General features: G+C 45.2%; 1 protein-coding gene across 4 annotated transcripts in view; it reads right to left on the bottom strand.

The window, feature by feature from the left end:
* The window catches only part of cacna1ha (calcium channel, voltage-dependent, T type, alpha 1H subunit a), an 806,165-nt gene that overhangs the window by 23,238 nt on the left and 764,006 nt on the right, over positions 1–18,921 (bottom strand). For all 4 annotated transcript variants that reach the window (XM_038819421.1, XM_038819419.1, XM_038819420.1 and 1 more), the window contains 3 exons: positions 12,954–13,032; positions 12,519–12,640; positions 5,607–5,936 (listed from right to left, as the gene is read on the bottom strand). In XM_038819421.1, the coding sequence (XP_038675349.1) occupies positions 5,607–5,936; positions 12,519–12,640; positions 12,954–13,032 (531 nt within the window). The remainder of the gene's footprint in view (positions 1–5,606; positions 5,937–12,518; positions 12,641–12,953; positions 13,033–18,921) is intronic.

Raw genomic sequence — 18,921 nt, 5'->3', positions numbered from 1 at the left:
TGTGAATTAGTTAAGGCAGAGATAACGGGTGTAATCTAGTAATGGCTGCTAAATCGCATGAGTGGCCAGAAATTAGATTTGCACCAGCAATATCTCAATTCGACATCTTCCACACCCCTGCTGGTGATGTAATGAGGTTCACTGCCCAGAAAGTGTGTGAACCTGATTTCCGTATGTTTTAATAAATTAACATGTAATTATTGGGCTTGATGCCTAACGTCCGCCCACAAAGTTTCATCCCCCCCTCCCCAACACTGATGCGACCATCAATTCAACCAGAGACACGAGTTGGAGTAAACTGTGGCTTTAATCGGCTTACAACTGAGCCTGCCTGCGACTGTGCTGAACTGAAGGCGGACTCGCAGGACCACAGCACTTATACTTCCTGAAGGGGGCAGAGCCCGGTATATGCTCCACATCTCACCCTGTGGGCAGAGCCGTGCAGCGGCTCACAGATGGAGCCCACAGGGACACAGTAATGTACAGTGTGAATTATAGTGGTTACACATTCACCACACACACCTCTACCCATTCCCTCCATGAACCCCAGCAGAGTGCCTTCACTCTGAAGCAAATCACTACTGGTTTTCAAAAGCAAAAACTAGTCATGATGACCATTCTGGGGGCAAAAAGATGTCTGGAGCACCCAGGAGTTGAAGGACAGGCCTGGGCATTGCCCCATGGCACCCTGGCAATGCCGTGGGGTTACCCTTCTCCATTGGTTCGGTCACCTTCTGCGTTTGGGAGTTGGGGTGGTGGTTCCCCTTATCTGTCGAGGCATCCCAATGTCCATGGGGGTGTGGTGAATGTCTTTTGGAAGAGGGGGTGGCCTTAAATTTAACTTTGAGATTGGGGCTCCATTTTAAAATGGCTCCCGGTCAGATTCCTGATGTTGCCGGTGTGTTTAGGCCCCTGTTCCTCCAGCTGGCTGTGTGATCCTCTCCAGCACAATTACAGAGTGCCATTAAATCAGGCAAGAAGAGACATCTGTGAAGCAGGTATGTTTCACACAGCTTTTCTCATGTGATCCAACACTGTGCAATTTAATTTTGGTAAGATTGCATCCAACATAATTCATGAATCTTGGAACTAAATATTTCTAGCTTGCTCTCTTTTTTTTTGCATTAAGTCTCAACTTTAGATAGACGTGGCTTTGTTACTCCTCAACTGGTATGCTAGATTGAATGTTGCATCGAGGACAAAGCATTTCATCCCTAAAAGTAGAAACTGGGAGCTATCATGTGCTTCACTTCTTATCGCCTCTGCTGCTCTGGCACTTTGGAAGAAATCTTAGCTCTACTTTCTTGCCAACTAAAATGAGCGGCAGTGAGGACAATGAAGGTGTGGATTTAAAAGTTGATTAATTGTAAAATATATGGGATAGGTGTAAATTATTTTCATATTTAATTGTAAAACTAATCTATATTATCATAAATACAAAACACAGTTCCTAAGTATCATAATGTCAAATAGAAATGCAGAATAAATTCACAATTTATGGCTGCCAGCTTTCAATATATATATAATGGCCCATTAATGGAACTGGAAATGGCCCAGTAAATAGCCAGTTTCTTTGGTGCCGAATGCCCACCATTTACAATGCAAGACAAATTCAACATGTTGACAGGAGCAAGAGTTGCCCAGGTGCAATTCTTACAAAGCTGCATTTGTGGTTTTGTCAAACTGGTTGGGTCCTTCACTGATAAGGGGAAGAATGTTTCTACAAACCAGTCAGCAGAAGTCTGAACAGCAGTCTTTACTAGAGGGCTTTGCCAGCATCAAGGTGATGCACCCAAAGCAGCAGGTATCACTTTGCCACTGGGGCCTCAGTTGCCCCGCTATTGAGAGATTTACTTTACATGTCTGATGCCTCCATACTGTTTCTCAGTTCCTGAAGGAGAGAGAGGGAGGGCGAATTGAAGAGGGCAGGGAGAAAACCGTCACATGAAAATCAAAAAATCCCATCCACAGATTGATGGAATGACTCACACATAGCGAATCATTGAAAAGCATTTTTTGTAATTCAATTAATTTTTTTTAGGAAATACAATTTGTTATGGCATTTGTAATTTCAAACTAAAAATAGTAATTGAAATTGTTATTGTTTTATTTTGGAGTGCTTGTTCTCTCGTGTTACTTGAGTGGGCTAAAAAAGTTTACATTTATGGTGTATAAAGTCTGCTGCTATTAATTTTTCATTGAGAGTGGCTAATGGCAAAATGCTATGCCAAAACCATTAGGTGGCATACCCATCTGTATGTTGAATGGCCGAGATTATATTGATATAAAACCACTGAAATAAAGCATCAGACATAAATCAATATGACATTTCTAATCTGCATACTGATCCAATATAATCTGAAATGGCCCAGGCTTATTCAACTGACAAGCAGAGGTGTACATTGAAAATCACTATTTCCTTGATGTAAGTAACACTCAACTGGAAACTTGGGTGAGCTCCAATGCAAGAAAGTTAATCCCACTATTTAATACAGTTTGGAGTTTATTGGCAAAAAAAAGTTAAGTTCAGGTTTGACCTAATTCCCAATTTGAATTTCTGGTTTAGGTTCATTTTATTTTATAAATTTAAAGTACCCAATTCATTGTTTTTCCAATTGAGGGGCAATTTAGCGTGGCCAATACACCTACCCTCACATCTTTGGGTTGTGGGGGTGAGGCCCACGCAGACATGGGGAAAATGGGTAAACTCCACGCGGGGCAGTGATCTGAGGCCGGGATCGAACCTGGGTCCTCGGCACCATGAGGCAGCAGTGCTAACTACTGTGCCCCGTGCCACCCCTGGTTTAGGTTCCTAATCATTAACAAAGAAGTAGAATGCTTTTTTGAGCGAGGTGGGAGTATTCTAAAAAAGGTATATTGGGCACAATTCTTCCGTTTCAAAACTGTGTGCTCACACCAGCAGAGAAGCCGGAGTTTCGAGGAGCAGCCCAAAATGCAATTCCATGACACTTGGAAAAATCTTTTGGAAATGGATTTTCTATGTCATTCCATGGCACACTGGGATCCACACTGCAACTCAGAGGGGCAGGATCATCTCCAGACAGGTCCTACGCTTCTGATATTGGAGCGCCCTTTTCAATTAGCTGCTGCATGCCCCCCAGCCACCGGTGCCCCCCCCCCCACCAACCCCATCACAGGAAGTCTGCTTCTTTGAACTTGAGGAAAGAACAGCTGTGGGGGCTGCCCATTCACTTCCCAGGACGCACAGGAGAATAAAGAGGCAACCTCATAACAAAAATAAGGTTAGAGCAACAGCTGCTACGCTGAGCTAAGGGATCCCTGCAGAGCAATAAAAATAAACAATTTGGTTCTACCTTTGATGGTCCAGCAAGCTGTCAATCACAAAGCTTTTAGCAAGCAATGGGATGTGAATTTCAATGTAAATAATCCAGCTCAAAGCATTCAGCCTCCTAACCATACACACTGACTTCAATACTTCAAAAGACAATGAAATTGACTGGGTGAAAGTCACTTCAAAGGTTTCAACCACTTTAAAGGCATAACTGTCCCCCTCATCTCACAGTCTACTTGGCATACTGGCAGATTTTCACATCCCAGGAAAGACCCATCCTCGTAACCCTGGCGGCTATTGTTGGGAGGGTATTTATCACTTTGCCATTCCTCGGACTGTAAACTGCCAGGTCCACATTCCCCAATACTTGCACCAATTCACACCGGCTGGACTCTATCCTTTGGGTGGGGGGGGGGGGGGGGGGGGCATCCCAGCTGCCATGTAGATAGTGCATCCTGACCAGCAATGATATGTAAAATAACTCTAATTTTGCATGTTCCCGTTTAGTCAGGTTGGGAAGCCCGATTGTGGCATTGGGAACCCGCTGTGGCCGGCGGGGTGGGAGATATGATTTTGCCCCGCTGCGGGATTCTTTGCCCGATGAGTATTCCCAGTCTTAGAGGTGGGGGGCTGGTCAAATTACTTTATCTTCATCTACATTTATGTAGATTTGGATTCTCCAGTCCTCCAACTGCGTGTTTCTCAGTGGCCCACCATTCACTGGCGGTGGGATTTTTTATTCTAGCCCCCTGTCAATGGGATTTCCCATTGAATCCACCCATGCCGCTGGGAAACCCATGGGTGGGTGCGTTGCCTGTGGGAAAAGAGAATCAGCCCATATACAGTAATTAGCCATGGCTCAGTGATACATTCCATACATCTAAGTCAGGTTGAATGCGGGTTGAAATTCCAGCCCAGAAAGCACAAAATGCAGGCTGAAAATAGTACTGAGGATGTACTGCACGATTGTAGGAGCTGTGCTTTGTTTGAAACATTAAACCAAGAACCCATCGGTATAAAGGATTCTATGGCACTATTTTGAATAAACATTAGGGGAGTTATCCACAGTGTTCTCGTCAATATTCATCCCTCAACCACTAAAACATTATCACATTGCTCTGTGCAAAAACATTGCATATTTCCTTCAGTATGACTGGAACAGGATTTATTTCTCTTTCAATTTTTTTTACAATTAAGTGACAATTTAGCTTGGCCAATCCACCTACCCTGCACATCTTTGGGTTGTGGGGGTGAGACCCACGCAGACACAAGGAGAATGTGCAAACTCCACATGGACAGTGACCCGGGACTGGGAGCGAACACAGGTTCTCAACGCCATGAAGCAGCAGTGCTAACCACTGCCACACCGTGCCACTGTACGACTGAGAGTACATTCCAAGGAGGTCTTTGTTCTCACAAGCTGCTTTGCAACTTACCAAGATTGCAAAAGTTGCTATTATAAGTGGAAATCTTACTTTCTTGACTTTCATGACACAAAAGAAGAAGTTACACAAGTTGAATTTTCCCCAGTCCAGCAGACATGATTTTTCAGTTACGGTGGGGGCTCACGTCAGACCTGCTCCGCAACATGTTCCCACCTCCATGCACTTTTACTAGAGGCAAACACTCAGCAACAATGGCAGCCTGCCTTGCAGCAGTGGGTAGCCAATGAAATCACTTAATGGGGAAATTAATCCAGATTGTCAAAATGGACGGAAATTTTTCTGATGGCACACGATGGCCGGGAAATAGAACAGAGGTGGTTTTGTAGTGGTGGGTCTGAGCTATGAACCATGTGAGGACTTTTATAAAGTGCTGGCGTTAAATTACAGTGCTCGGGTCCCCTAAGCAGAAGACAGAACTACAGTCAATTCATGGAGACTGATAGATTCGCAAAAGTGACTCTCACAGCTATGCCATCTATTGCCCTCCTATGAAGGTGATGCTACCACCCACACTGTAGAGTGGGCCAGTAGCCCAACCCACAGGCTGCACAGAATAGACTTCCTGATTTTGTAACCCAACTGCTGTCCTGGAGGGGCTACTGGAGGCAGCTTTTTAATTGGCAGCCTCCAGGAAGTTGGCACCCAATATCCTGCCATGGAATTGAGCCAAAATCAGAATTGTGACACGCACAGGAAAATTTCAGACCAAAGTGTGATTAATTTGAAAACAGCACCACTTTTGCAGTGGTACTCTTGAATGTGTTTCAATGATACTCCAAGTATTTGACAGACAAGACTGTGAGTGATTTCTCCCCATGCATAAAATATTTAGTCTAAATCACACTCACTGTCAATTGTTTTACATGTACTGGTGATTCAAGTCTTATTGACTCCTGGCTAGCCTCTGCAGCTCTGCCATCAAGGATAGGGGTTTGCCCGATGTTGCTCGTTGATGCTCCTTGGGCCCGTAACATTTCCAGCTCTATTTCTGCATCAAGTTCTGCATCCTCTTTGGCTTCCTTGTTGCTCTCCTCCAAGTGTTTCATTAGAACTGCGACCACAACATTGACCAGCACAAACTGAGCGATTAGAACAAAAGTGACAAAGTACACAGGAGAGAAGAAGGGGAGGTACGTGAGGCAGTGCCTATCATCACTTCCACATTCTCGCAATGTATCCTGTGGAAATACAGAACAGCAAAGAATATTTTTTTAGGAACAACTTAAATTTATGCACCACCTTCAACATTGCAAGATTTCCCAAAGTATTCAGAGTGGTGAAAATGGATCGTGAGCAGTAATGGAAGAGCTCAGGAAGGTGAGCACAGAAATGGTGGAAAAGTTTGGCTTTGATGGGGCTTTCGATGTGGGGAGACAGATATAAAGGTGAGCGATTTAACAATAGGTTGGGGCTAAGATAACTGAAGACCTTGCCACTGAGGGCAGAGAGAAGTAGAGGTCAAAGAGCACAGGGTACATATCAGCACATTGGACTGGAGGAGGTTTCAGAGGTAGGGTCTTGGGAGTTTGTAAATGAGGGGAAGGATTTTGAATTCAGTGTATTGAAGGGCAGGGAGGATAGAAGTAACGAGCAGCAAGTGTTAGTGTGATACAAGATGCACATGCATTATTTTGAATTGAGTTCCAGTGCATGTAGGATAGATGATGAGAATAGATTAGGAATATGCAAGATGTGTGGGGCTCTTATTGCCTGCATAAATGCAAAATAATGCTCTTTTTACTCTTACCTGCGAATCATAAACCATATTATTCTACATTGATGTTGTAAAGATAATCTATTCAGTGAATGTAATCATTTTACTGTCTGTAGCAATATTCAAATTATGTCACAATTCTACCTTGAAATTAGACTGAACAACATAAGACTTGAAAGTAATCTTCCTCTTAAGGTTATACCCATAAACCAATCCCATTTCATTAATGCAACCTATGACTCCACCAGAACTCAGATAGCAAATTTGATATCTATTGGTACTCAACTATATAATCCAACATTTATTCAGTATTGTTCTAATTTGGATCACTCTGAAATAACCTACTCGGCATTTACTTCGACTAGGTGACTCGATTCAGAACACTGATTGCTATTTTTTATAATCTTCTTAGGACACTGATCTGAGCATTTATAAACCACCTCTTCCTGTGGCTCATGTGTCCAGTTCAATCATAATTACAGTAATTTTACTGAGATCTTTGGCATTTAAAAAAAGAAAAGCCTCATCTCTTGTGAAGGTCATATTGTATCCTATGCACACACTGCACACGCAGGGGTCATTATTCTGAAAGAAGATTAGTAGTTCAAATGACCACAAGGTACGGTAGTACAGTTTCATCCCTATCATTTCAGAGCTCAGCGAAAACCTGTAGCTTGAGATAACTGTGCAGTGATATTGAGGATATAATTAACTATAATTTTTCAAGGCACGGGCAGCCCACTGCATGAATTTTAGCAGAATGATAAACTGAAAAGCGAGATGAGAAATAGAAAGTCTAGAATTAGCGTTATTTCTACAGTATGGCGGGGGGGGGGGGGGGGGGGGGGGGGGGGATATCAGCCCCTTACTCTCTGTAGCTTGTTTGTGGATTAAATACCTTGCAAAGATCGCAATCAACCCGTGGAATATGATTAGGTTTTTTTTGAATTTACAGCAAGTTCTTTGGTATGGTCCCCATAATTGTGCCCGTCTCCTTTTGAACTATCATCCCTGTCAATTTCACAAATCCAGGCTTAAGCAGCGTGCCGTTAAACCTTACAGCAGGCCTGTCAGAAAAATCATTGACTACTCAATCTGAATGTGCTATAATTGACAAGAGGGTTCGATAGATAAGTTTAAGGCATCTTTAAAATACTACTTGAATTTAACGCCCAGATTAAACATGCTTGCTCATATTTGGGTGGAAGTGTTATCAGCATGATACTGCTTCCCAAAGAAGGTCCTGAGAATGAATAACTAACAGTGAAAATGCAAAGTGAATTCTTTTGTGACATACATTCCCTTCCTTTAAGTTTGTATATTACTCCAAGACTGAGACCTGGTGAGCTGTTCCTATCTATATTTTTGTCAATGCTGTTCTGTATCCAAATGAAGGGAATATCCCTGAAAACTGTCTCTGGTGCCTTGCCTTTCAGTTACTTTTTCCTCCTTTTTGGGCTGCCCTCTATTGCCCTATTTCATGCCTCTCCCAGACAGCTCAACTGAGGTCAGATAGTTACTGTGAAGAAAATCTAGATAAAATCCCAGATTCATTGTTTGGCACCGATAAGCCACGCTCATCTGGAATATATCTACTCAAATAAAAAATAAATAGAATGATCAACAATCAGCCATATATCCTACCGACACAGAGCATTAAAATTCAACCACATTGGGTGTGATTTAACCACTGTATTGCGCCCCGTGTGGATCTGGGGCACCAGTTAAATAGCGGGAAAGGCCCAGAGTGAATCAGTTTGCCACCTAACCGGCCCTCTCCCAAAAGCGAGTTCCGGATCACGCCCAAAAATGGCAAGCATATCGTACACCCTCATTTCCATTAATTTCTATCTCATTAGCAAGATTGAAGTCGAATGCAATGGACTCCTGGGACTTAACCTACTCCCCAGCGAGAAGGCATCCGTGCATCATTTAGTCCTTTCTGAAAACACAAAGTTGGTGCAATGGCTGCTGATAGGATCTGAGGAGGTGAGTAGCCATTTCCATTTCCAGCATGCAGCTCAAGGGCACACACAGTGGGGGGTGGGCTTGGTCGGGGGTTAAAGTGTTCCAAGTCGGGGGTCGCCTTCGGGCCGGGGGGGGCGCTTGAGGAGCTTTTCGTCTGTGAAGCCTTCAAGCCATCTTTAAATATTGAGGATGCCCATACAGGGGCAACTACAGCTGCTGCCTGTCTGTCCTACCAAACACTTCCAGGACTAAGCTCTGCTCTTGGTTCTCTGCTGAAGGTCACTTTAACTCCGTTTGACTGTCATCAGCCTCTAGCTTCACAGCTGAAGACTATTGCGAATGAGGAATTGGCCTACTTAGTTGTGAGAGCACTTCATTAACAGGAAGGGGTTCCGCTCCCTGAATGTTCGACTTGCTTGTGACCACCATCTCCGGATGCATGCATGACAGCTACATTCTGGGACACTTGGAGATCCCCAGTGTCTTCAGAGGACCACACTCGGATGACAGGTTGGCTCTTGGGGGGATAAGAGGTATAAGAGGAACTTGCTGAGGTATTTCAGCTCCTTCCTACTCCCATCCCTCCTTTCCCCTACACTCCCTCTCACAGCATTCCCCTCATTCCCACACAATCCCCCAGCCCCTGCATTACCCTCTTTCCCACCCAATTCCCTCTCCCCCAATCCCTCCTTCCCCATCCCCCATTGTCTGAACCATGGTGTTGACACCCTCAGCAATGCTTCTCAATGACTGGGCCATGCTCTGACATGCCTTGGCAATGTTCACCAGTGTCTGGAACATGCCCCTCAGTCATGATCGTCACAGACTGAGACATGCCTTGGACACCACCACTCAAGTGCTCCAGGCTTTCCACTGTGGTCGCAACCCTAGCAGAATTGACCTCAGTGCCCCGCATTGTCGGCATCATTTCCTGCGCCCGTAGACTTTGGGACCCATCAATTATTGATAATAATAATCGCTTATTGTCACAAGTAGGCTTCAATGAAGTTACCGTGAAAAGCGCCCGTCTCCACATTCCGGTGCCTGTTCGGGGAGGCTGGTACGGGAATTGAACCCGCACTGCTGGCATTGTTCTGCATTACAAACCAGTGATTTAGCCCACTGTGCTAAACCAGCCCCTTGGCCAATTGGCCAAGAACTCACTAGAATGTTGTTGACATCCCCTCCTGAATATCACGGCTGTGTCCTACCATCAGCATCAGCTCTGGCATAACCTTGTTCAAATACTCAGGGCGCGATTCTCTGCCCCCCATGCCGGGTGGGAGAAGGGAGAATAGCGGGAGGGCCTCCCCACATTTTTCACGCCCTCCCGCTATTCTCCACCCCCCCCCCCCCACGCCCGACCCACGCCATGAATTGCCGCTCGCCGTTTATTACTGCGAGCGGCGATTCTCAGAGGCCGATGGGCCAAGCGGCCGGGCCTTAGCGCCTGTTTCAACACGGCAGCAAACACACCTTTTGTTTGCACTGGAGTGCTGAGCTTGTGGCATTTGAGTGCTACAGTGAGAGTTTGGTGACTGAGGGAGTGCTGAGCTTGTGGCACTTGAGTGCTACAGTGAGAGTTTGGTGACTGAGGGAGTTAGGTGAGGAGGGCGTAAGGTGCTCCTTACATTTCATTTCCTATATTTATCAAAGAGTGTGAAGGGAGCCAGGAGTTTAGAGTACAGCTGACTGGAAGCAGAGTCGGTGGGCGGAGGTCCAGTTGGTCCACGGGGCAGCTAATTCTGTAAAGTAAGAGGGGATGGAGGCTAGGGCAGTTGCATGCTCCTCCTGTAGGATGTGGGTGGTGAGGGATACCACTGGTGTCCCCGTTGACTATACCTGCGGGAAGTGCACCCAACTCCAGCTCCTCAGAGACCGTGTTAAGGAACTGGAGCTGGAGCTGGATGAACTTCGGATCATCCGGGAGGCAGAGGGGGTTATCGAGAAGAGTTGCAGGGAGGTAGCCACACCAAAGGTACTGGACAAGAGTAGCTGGGTTACAGCCAGGGGAAAGAAAACTAACAGGCAGACAGTGCAGGGGTCCCTCGTGGCCGTTCCCCTTCAAAACAAGTATACCGTTTTGGATGCTGTTGGGGGGTATGACCTATCGGGGGAAGGCCCCAGCGGCCAGGTCTCTGGAACTGAGTCTGGCTCTGGGGCTCAGAAGGGAAGGGGGGAGCATAGAAAAGCAATAGTAATAGGAGATTCAATGGTTAGGGGAATAGATAGGAGATTCTGTGGTCGCGAGCGAGACTCCCGAAAGGTATGTTGCCTCCCGGGTGCCAGGGCCAGGGATGTCTTGGATCGTGTCTTCAGGATCCTGAAGGGGGAGGGTGAGCAGCCAGAAGTCGTGGTGCACATTGGTACCAACGACGTAGGTAGGAAAAAGGGTGTGGAGGTAATAAACAAGTTTAGGGAGTTAGGCTGGAAGTTAAAGGCCAGGACAGACAGAGTTGTCATCTCTGGTTTGTTGCCGGTGCCACGTGATAGCGAGGCTAGGAATAGGGAGAGAGTGCAGTTGAACACGTGGTTGCAGGAATGGTGTAGGAGGGAGGGCTTCAGGTATTTGGATAATTGGAGCGCATTCTGGGGAAGGTGGGACCTGTACAAGCAGGACGGGTTGCATCTGAACCAGAGGGGTACCAATATCCTGGGGGGGAGGTTTTCTAGTACTCTTCGGGAGGGTTTAAAATAATTTGGCAGGGGAATGGGAACCGGATCTGTAGTCCAGCAACTAAAGAAGCCGATATTCAGGACGCCAAAGCATGTAGTGATGCAGTGGGGAAGGTAACACTGACAAAGGAGAGTACTTGCAGGCAAGGAGATGGGTTGAAGTGTGTATACTTTAATGCAAGAAGCATCAGGAATAAGGTGGGTGAACTTAAGGCATGGATCGGTACTTGGGACTACGATGTGGTGGCCATCACGGAAACCTGGATAGAAGAGGGGCAGAAATGGTTGTTGGAGGTCCCTGGTTATAGATGTTTCAACAAGATTAGGGAGGATGGTAAAAGAGGTGGGGGGGGGGGGGGGGCATTGTTAATTAGAGATAGTATAACAGCTGCAGAAAGGCAGTTCGAGGGGGATCTGCCTACTGAGGTAATATGGGTTGAAGTCAGAAATAGGAAAGGAGCAGTCACCTTGTTGGGAGTTTTCTATAGGCCCCCCAATAGCCGCAGAGATGTGGAGGAACAGATTGGGAAACAGATTTTGGAAAGGTGCATGAGTCACAGGGTAGTAGTCATGGGTGACTTCAACTTCCCAAACATTGAGTGGAAACTCTTTAGATCAAATAGTTTGGATGGGGTAGTGTGTGTGCAGTGTGTCCAGGAAGCTTTTCTAACACAGTATGTAGATTGTCCGACCAGAGGGGAGGCCATATTGGATTTAGTACTTGGTAATGAACCAGGGCAGGTGATAGATTTGTTAGTTACTCCCTAAATGCCTCATTTATCTTTCCTGGCTCTGACACCACATCCCCAGCCCCATTCCGTATCTTCAATATTTCCCTGGACGCAGCCTGCCTCCGCAGCTGGTGCACCGGCATGCAGCTCGCTTTCTCCCCATACTCGGATTGCACCCCGCTTGCCCGACGCAGTTGCCCGACCGCCCTCCCTGTTGTCAGCCTGTCAAACTGCCCCTGCAACGTTTTCCTCCTCGCCCATCCCTTCACGGTGGGCACCCTCGAATATTCCCTGTCCACCTCAACTATCTTGCTCACGAGACTGTCATGTTCCTCCCTCCTTTCTCTATCTGCACAAGCCTTAAACAAAATAAAGCTCCCCCTTGTTAATGGCGAGATGCTGAAGCACGAATCTGGTGATCAAGAAACACCCTGCCAAACGTGCCCAACAGTACACTTTTCCATTAAATCATGCCCTTTATTTCAGAATATTACATCTTAATATATTTCTGAAGATTTTGGGTCGATATTGATAATTACTTGTGAACAAAGTGAGTTGAATATAAATACTGATAAATTAGATCATTTAATTTCATTGGACATTCTAATTAATAGGTACCTGGTGTATTATTAATGCTTGAGCTTAACAGCTCAGTGGAAGTAATTACATACCTTCATTATTCCATTCCAGTTATCACCAGTAGAAACACGGAATAAAGTAAGAAATGCCATACCGAAATTTTCAAATGTTGCGTGTCGACTCAAGCCTTCACATGGATTTTCATCATTACAAACTGAAAAGCAAAATAATACGATAAAAGACTACTAAAATGTGGTCTTACTGATCATTCTCTTTTATTTGAATTTCCATTGTTTTGTGGTAACCTTTTACTGGGACATATTTTAAAAGGGAGAATTAAATGTGATAGATTTTCACATTTAACGTTTGAAATATTTTATTTTTAAACAGTACCCATCGGGCAGTTTAACTAAAATAAATAACCGTATGTTCTTGTATGTAAGCTTTTATATAAACCACACAAATTACAAATACTACTTATTGCCCTTGGCGGCTATAACAGGAATATTAATCAAATAAATTCTCACCCAGCTTTCCAAAGAGCTCAACTCCAAGAGCCGCATAGATAAAAAACAAAAGCATGAACAATAAGCCGAGATTTCCCACCTGAAAGGCAAAAAAAGGATATTTTGTACAATGCAGAGAGATGATAGCATTAATGCACAGAAACTTGTGACATCATTCCAATGTTGCAGGGCTATAGGAAAAAGAGCAGCTTTGAGGATAGTTGATATCTCTTTCGAGGAGCTAGTACAAACACAAATGGGCTGAAGAGCCTCCTTCTACAGTATAAGATTTAAAAAAACAAGGTCACCCTGGTTGGAGTCATACCTGGCACAAAGGAATGTGGTTGTGGTGGTTGGAGGCCAATCATCTCTGCTCCAAGACGTCCCTGCAGGAGTTCCTCAGGGTAATGTCCTAGGCCCAACCATCTTCAGCTGCTTCATCAATGACCTCCCTTCCATCATAAGGTCAGAAGTGGGGATGTTTGCGGATGACTGCACAATGTTCAGCACCATTGGCAACTCCTCAAATAATGAAGCAGTCCATGTTCAAATGCAGCAAGACCTGGACAATATCCAGGCGTGGGCTGATAAGTGGCAAGTTACATTCACGCCACACAAGTACCAGGCAAGAGAGGATCTAACCATCGCCCCTTGACATTCAATGACATTACCATCACTGAATCCCGCACAATCAACGTCTTGGAGGTTACCATTGATCAGAAACTGGACTGGACTAGCCACATTAATACTGTGGCTACCAGGGCTGGTCAAAGGCTAGGAATCCTATGGCGAGTAACTCACCACCTGATCCCTCCCCGCTCCCCCCCGAAGCCTGTCCACCATCTACTCGGCACAAGTCAGTATGTAATGGAATACTCTCCACTTGCCTGGATGAGTGCAGCTCCAACAGCACTCATGAAGCTCGACACCATCCAGGACAAAGCAGCCCACTTGATCGCTCCTCCTTCCTCAAACATTCAAAACCTCCACCACCGATGAACAGTGGCATACCTGTGTATCATCTACAAGATGCACTGCAGTAACTCACCAAGGTTCCTTCCAAACCTCCCAAACCCACAACCACTACCAGCTGGAAGGAAAAGAACAGCAGATACCTGGGAACCCCACCACCTGGAGTTTCCTCTCCAGACATTCACCACCCTCACTTGGAAATATATCTCCGTTCCTTCACTGTCGCTGCGATAAAATCCTGGAATTCCACCCCTGAGAGAACATGGGTGTACCGACACCTCAAGGACTGCAGCGGTTCAAGAAGACAGCTCACCACCACCTTCTGAAGGGCAACTAGGGCTGGGCAATAAATGCTGGCCTAACCAGCGATGCCCACATCCTGTAAACAAATTTTTTAAAAATCAGAAGGGAAAGTCAAAGAGGAAGAGGTAATGACAGAAGCAAAGGAAAGAGAGAGAGAGCAGAGAGCGAAAAAGAGAGGAAGGCAATGGCAGAAGCAAAGGAAAAGGAGAAAGAGGCAATGGAAGAGAAGAGAGTAAAGAGAGAGAATTTGAACTTCAGAAAATAGACCTGAAGGGGAGGGAGATGGAAAGGCATAGAGCATCTCAACTTCAAAGGTTAGAGTTAAGAGCTCGTCCAAATCCTAGTGGGATATGTTTAAATACATTCAAGTACTGCCAAAGTTTGATGAGTGAGATCCGGAAGCATTTTTTAAAATCGCACTGAAGAAAGTAGCTAAACAATTGAATTGGCCAAACACCATGTCGATTTTGTTGGTTAAATCAAAATTAGTATGCAAAGCTAGCAAAGTGTCTGCATCACACTAGATGAGGTAACTAGGGATAATGACAAGGGGAGAAAAGAAGTGTATATGAACTAGTGCCAGAAGCATATGGACAGAAGTTTAGAAATATAAGGAACGGACTAGCTTAGACATAGATAGGACTTGAAATAATAAAATAAATAACTTTAACAGGTGGATAAGAACATTTAAAATAGACCTAAATTATGGAACTCATAGAGAAATTATTATTCTGGAGGAATTTAAAGATTCACTTCCTGCAGTGGTAAGAATTCATGGGGAAGAGCAAAGGATTAAATCTGCTAGCTAGGCAGCAAAAATGGCACATTATTTTGAATTGAGTTTGATTTGCGACTTCATTTTCCATCTGTGAAGGAAAGAACTTTGGGAAATGAAAAATGCACAGGCGGTCAAGGCAAAGGAGGTACAATTGGAGATAGTAAAGACATTTTAAGGAGACATTAAAGAGATTAAAGAGGTTTAAAAGAAAACTTGTGAGCATGGAAGAGTGATTAGAAAATCTAAATGTTTCATTGAAATAAAGTTGGACACACAAAGTTGTAGTGTTGGTGGATTAAGAAAATTACTGGGAAGACAGAGGGCGTGATCTAAAAATAAACCCAGAGTCCATTCTGAGCAGGTTTAGAAGGATTCTTCCCAGCGATGAATGATCCCGCTATCTAACAGCACTCTGGTTTTCTTTTCCAACCTTCAATGTGGAATTCCCCGCTGAGGCCATATACAGTTGCACCTCTTACACTGAAGAGCTCCGTTCGTCGGTGCAAGAAGAGATTGGGGTGCTGATGTAACGTCCGGAACCTCCAACTGACCTATTGGGGGGTCTTTGAGCCCCCCATGCCCCACTTCAAATGGGCTGAATCCCTGGCATAGGCAATATGCCACCTAGTCACCTTGGCATTGCCAGCCTGGCAGTTCCAAGCTGGCAGTGTCAAAGTGCCCAGGTGGCACCAGCAGTGCCAAGGTGCCACGTTGAAATCACCTTGGAGATCCTGACAAGCCCCGTTCTGCCTCACCCACATTTATAGGGACCTGAGCTAAATGACACCCAGCTGAATTCTCCTCGGCAAGACCGGTAGATCCCGGCAGCAGTTAGATCTGGCGTTGGCAGAGTAAAGTGAGCTTTTAAGCTCACTTAACTCTGCAAGTCTGTGTCCCATCCATTAATGATCCTTTGTGGCCCCAACCCCTCAAGGCCCCATCCCTTGGAAGTGCCATGTTGGCATTGCCATAGTACCGGGGGCAGTGCAAGGGACTCCCCTGCCATGTCCCAGACTAGTAGGATTTCATGATGCAGTTGGGGGGGGGGGGGGGGGGGGGGGGGGAAGAGGGAGAGAGAGAGAGAGAGGAGTGTTCTATTTTTGTACCCATGGCAGCCTTTGAATATGATGCCCTGTCTTAAAAAACTAAGGACGCGATCTACCCAAATGGGAACAGAGACCCACAGCACACATGATTAGCCGAGGGTTTCTCTGCATGGCGCTAACAAACGGCCATTTGGGTAGATTGGGGGCCTTGGCGGGGAATGCGCAGCCAAGGCCGCACTTAATACCATTTTCTGCTCGCCATGGCTCAGGACAGGGAGCGATCAGGACGCCATTTTTAAACTATGTCTCGATTTCTAGACTCCCCTGGTGCGACCAGCTGGCAAGGCCACTTGGGCACCTTGGCAGTGCCAGCCGAGACCTGGCAGTACCCCTTCCAGCTTGCAGTGCCACCTGGGCACCTTGGAAGTGCCCGGCTGTTATGCATGTGGCACTGCCAGGCAGTGCCAAGGTGCCACCAGCAGTGCCAGTGTAACACCCCTTCCAAAGAGGAAGCGCCTGGGGGCCTTCAATCCCCTAGGAGACTTGCATGAGTGCTGTTCCATCTGGTCCCCATTTGTGGAGGCCAGCACTAAACAATGCACCAGGTTGCAGTAATCAAGAATATGTTTTCAAATTGGCAGCAATACAGGGAGCATCAAACTGACTTTTTGTTGCAATTAGGAAGCACCATGTCATCTTTAGAATATGCACTTTTGAGTGGCTGGAAAATTGACAGTAAATTGCTTGACTATCATCTAAGGAACAATTAAGGAAACTGTGTGATGAAATGCTCTCCACTTGCCTGGATGAGTGCAATTTTTAATACATGCACCATCTTCACTGGTTAAGCCAGCATTTATTGCCCATCCCGAATTGCCCTTGAGAAGGTGATAGTGAGCTGCCTTCTTGAACCACGTCTATGTGGTGTAGGTACACCACAATGCTGTTAGGAAGGGAGTTCCAGGATTTTGATCAGGGACAGCGAAGGAATGGTGATACATTTCAAAGTCTGGAAGGTGAGTGGCTTGGGGGTAAATTCCTATTGGTGGTGTTCCCATCCATCTGTTGCTCATGTCCTTCTAGATGCTTGTGATTGTGGATGTGGAAGGTGCTGTCTCAGGAACCTGTATCTTGTACATAGTACACACTCTGCCACTGTACACCGGTGGGGAACAGAGTTAATGTTTGTGGATAGGGTGCCAACCAAGTGGGCTGCTTTGTCCTGGATGATGTGGAGCTTCTTGAGTGTTGTTAGAGCTGCACTCATCCACACAAGTGGTGAGTATTCCATCACATTCCTGACTTGTGCCTTGTAAATTGTGGACAGGCTTTGGGGAGTCAGGAGGTGAGTTACTCGTCAAAGCACTCCTAGCCTCTGACCTGTTCTTGTCGCCACAGTATTTATGTGGCTAGTCTAGTTAAGTATCAGAGATGGAAATGCCATTGAATGTCAAAGGTGATGGTTAGATTTCCTCTTGTTGGAAACTGTCATTGCCCGGCATTTGTGTCACGTGAATGTTTCTTGTCACTTGTAAGCATCTGCAAACCATCCAGGATCTGCCACCTTCTTTTCATTCATTCATGGGATTTGAGAGTCGCTGGCATTTGTTATGCACTCCTAATTGCTCTCGAGACTGTAAAGTACAATGGCCTACTTGAATCACTGCAGTTCCTGTGGTGTAGGTTCATCCACAGTGCTTTTGGGGAGAGTGTTCCAGGATTTTGACACAGCAACAGTGAAGGAACAGAGATATAGTTCTAAGGCAGGATGGTGTGTGATTTAGAGAACTTGTAAGTTGGTGTTCACATACTTGTCAGTATCGAAGGAGTTGCATATGGTACTGAGCACTGTGCAATCATCAATGAACATACCCACTTCTGACCTTTTGATGAAGCAGCAGATGTTTAGCAGGGGTTTAGGACTCTACCCGGACAAACTTCTACATCTGGGACTGAGGTGATTGGCCTTCATCAACCACAACTATCTCACTTTATGCTAGTATGACCCCCAAACTGTGGAGAGTTTCCCCGATTCCCAGTACTTCAATATTGCCTTGATACCACATGCTTAAATGGTGCCTTGATTCCAGGGCAGTCACTCTCACCACACCCCTGGAATTCAGCTCTTTTGTCCAGTATGACTGTGCCCTATTTATGCTACATTCTTAAAACTCTTCCACATTCTTACAAAATACAAGCAAGGTTGCATAGCTTGGGGAACTAGCCTTTAAAACAGAGATCATGAGTTCTGAATCAGAGAAATTTAACATGGCTAATGATAACGCAGGAGGGTGATTAGCATAATATGAACGACCCTGAAAATTTGAGTCAAGCAACACAATGGCCAAGATGAGCAATTTGTTTTCATTCGTGATTTATTTGGTTGCTAATGTGATGGAAATTGATTTTTGTGTCCTTTAGGTGTAAGTGGTTCAATATTCATAATTAAACATGTTTTTTGCGAAAACTGACAAAAGGAAGACATAAAACAACATGCTCTCCTTCCCCTTGCCTCCACATCAAATCATTGAAGACTCTCAAGCATAATTGATTTCAAAAATAAATGTGACTGAAGGACAACTCAAAGGGTTTTACACAAATAAATCCTCAGAGTTCGAGTACTGAAGATGAGATTTCCAAGATATTGTAGATGGTACAAAATTTGGAGGCATTAAAAATTGCAGGGATTTTATAGAACTTCAAAAGGACTGAGGGCAAATTGGTGGAATGGTCAGACAAGATTAATGCGGAGAAATGGTAGGAAAGACAATATAAAATAAAGAGTCCAGTTCTGAAAGGGGTGCAAGTGCAAAGGATTTATGTGTATAAGTCATTGAGGTGACAGGACAGAGCATTGACTACAAGAATACAAGACGTTACGTTAAACTTG

The sequence above is a fragment of the Scyliorhinus canicula genome, chromosome 15 (assembly GCF_902713615.1).
Source record: "Scyliorhinus canicula chromosome 15, sScyCan1.1, whole genome shotgun sequence".
Taxonomy (NCBI): domain Eukaryota; kingdom Metazoa; phylum Chordata; class Chondrichthyes; order Carcharhiniformes; family Scyliorhinidae; genus Scyliorhinus; species Scyliorhinus canicula.
This window is presented reverse-complemented; position numbering and strand designations above follow the sequence as displayed.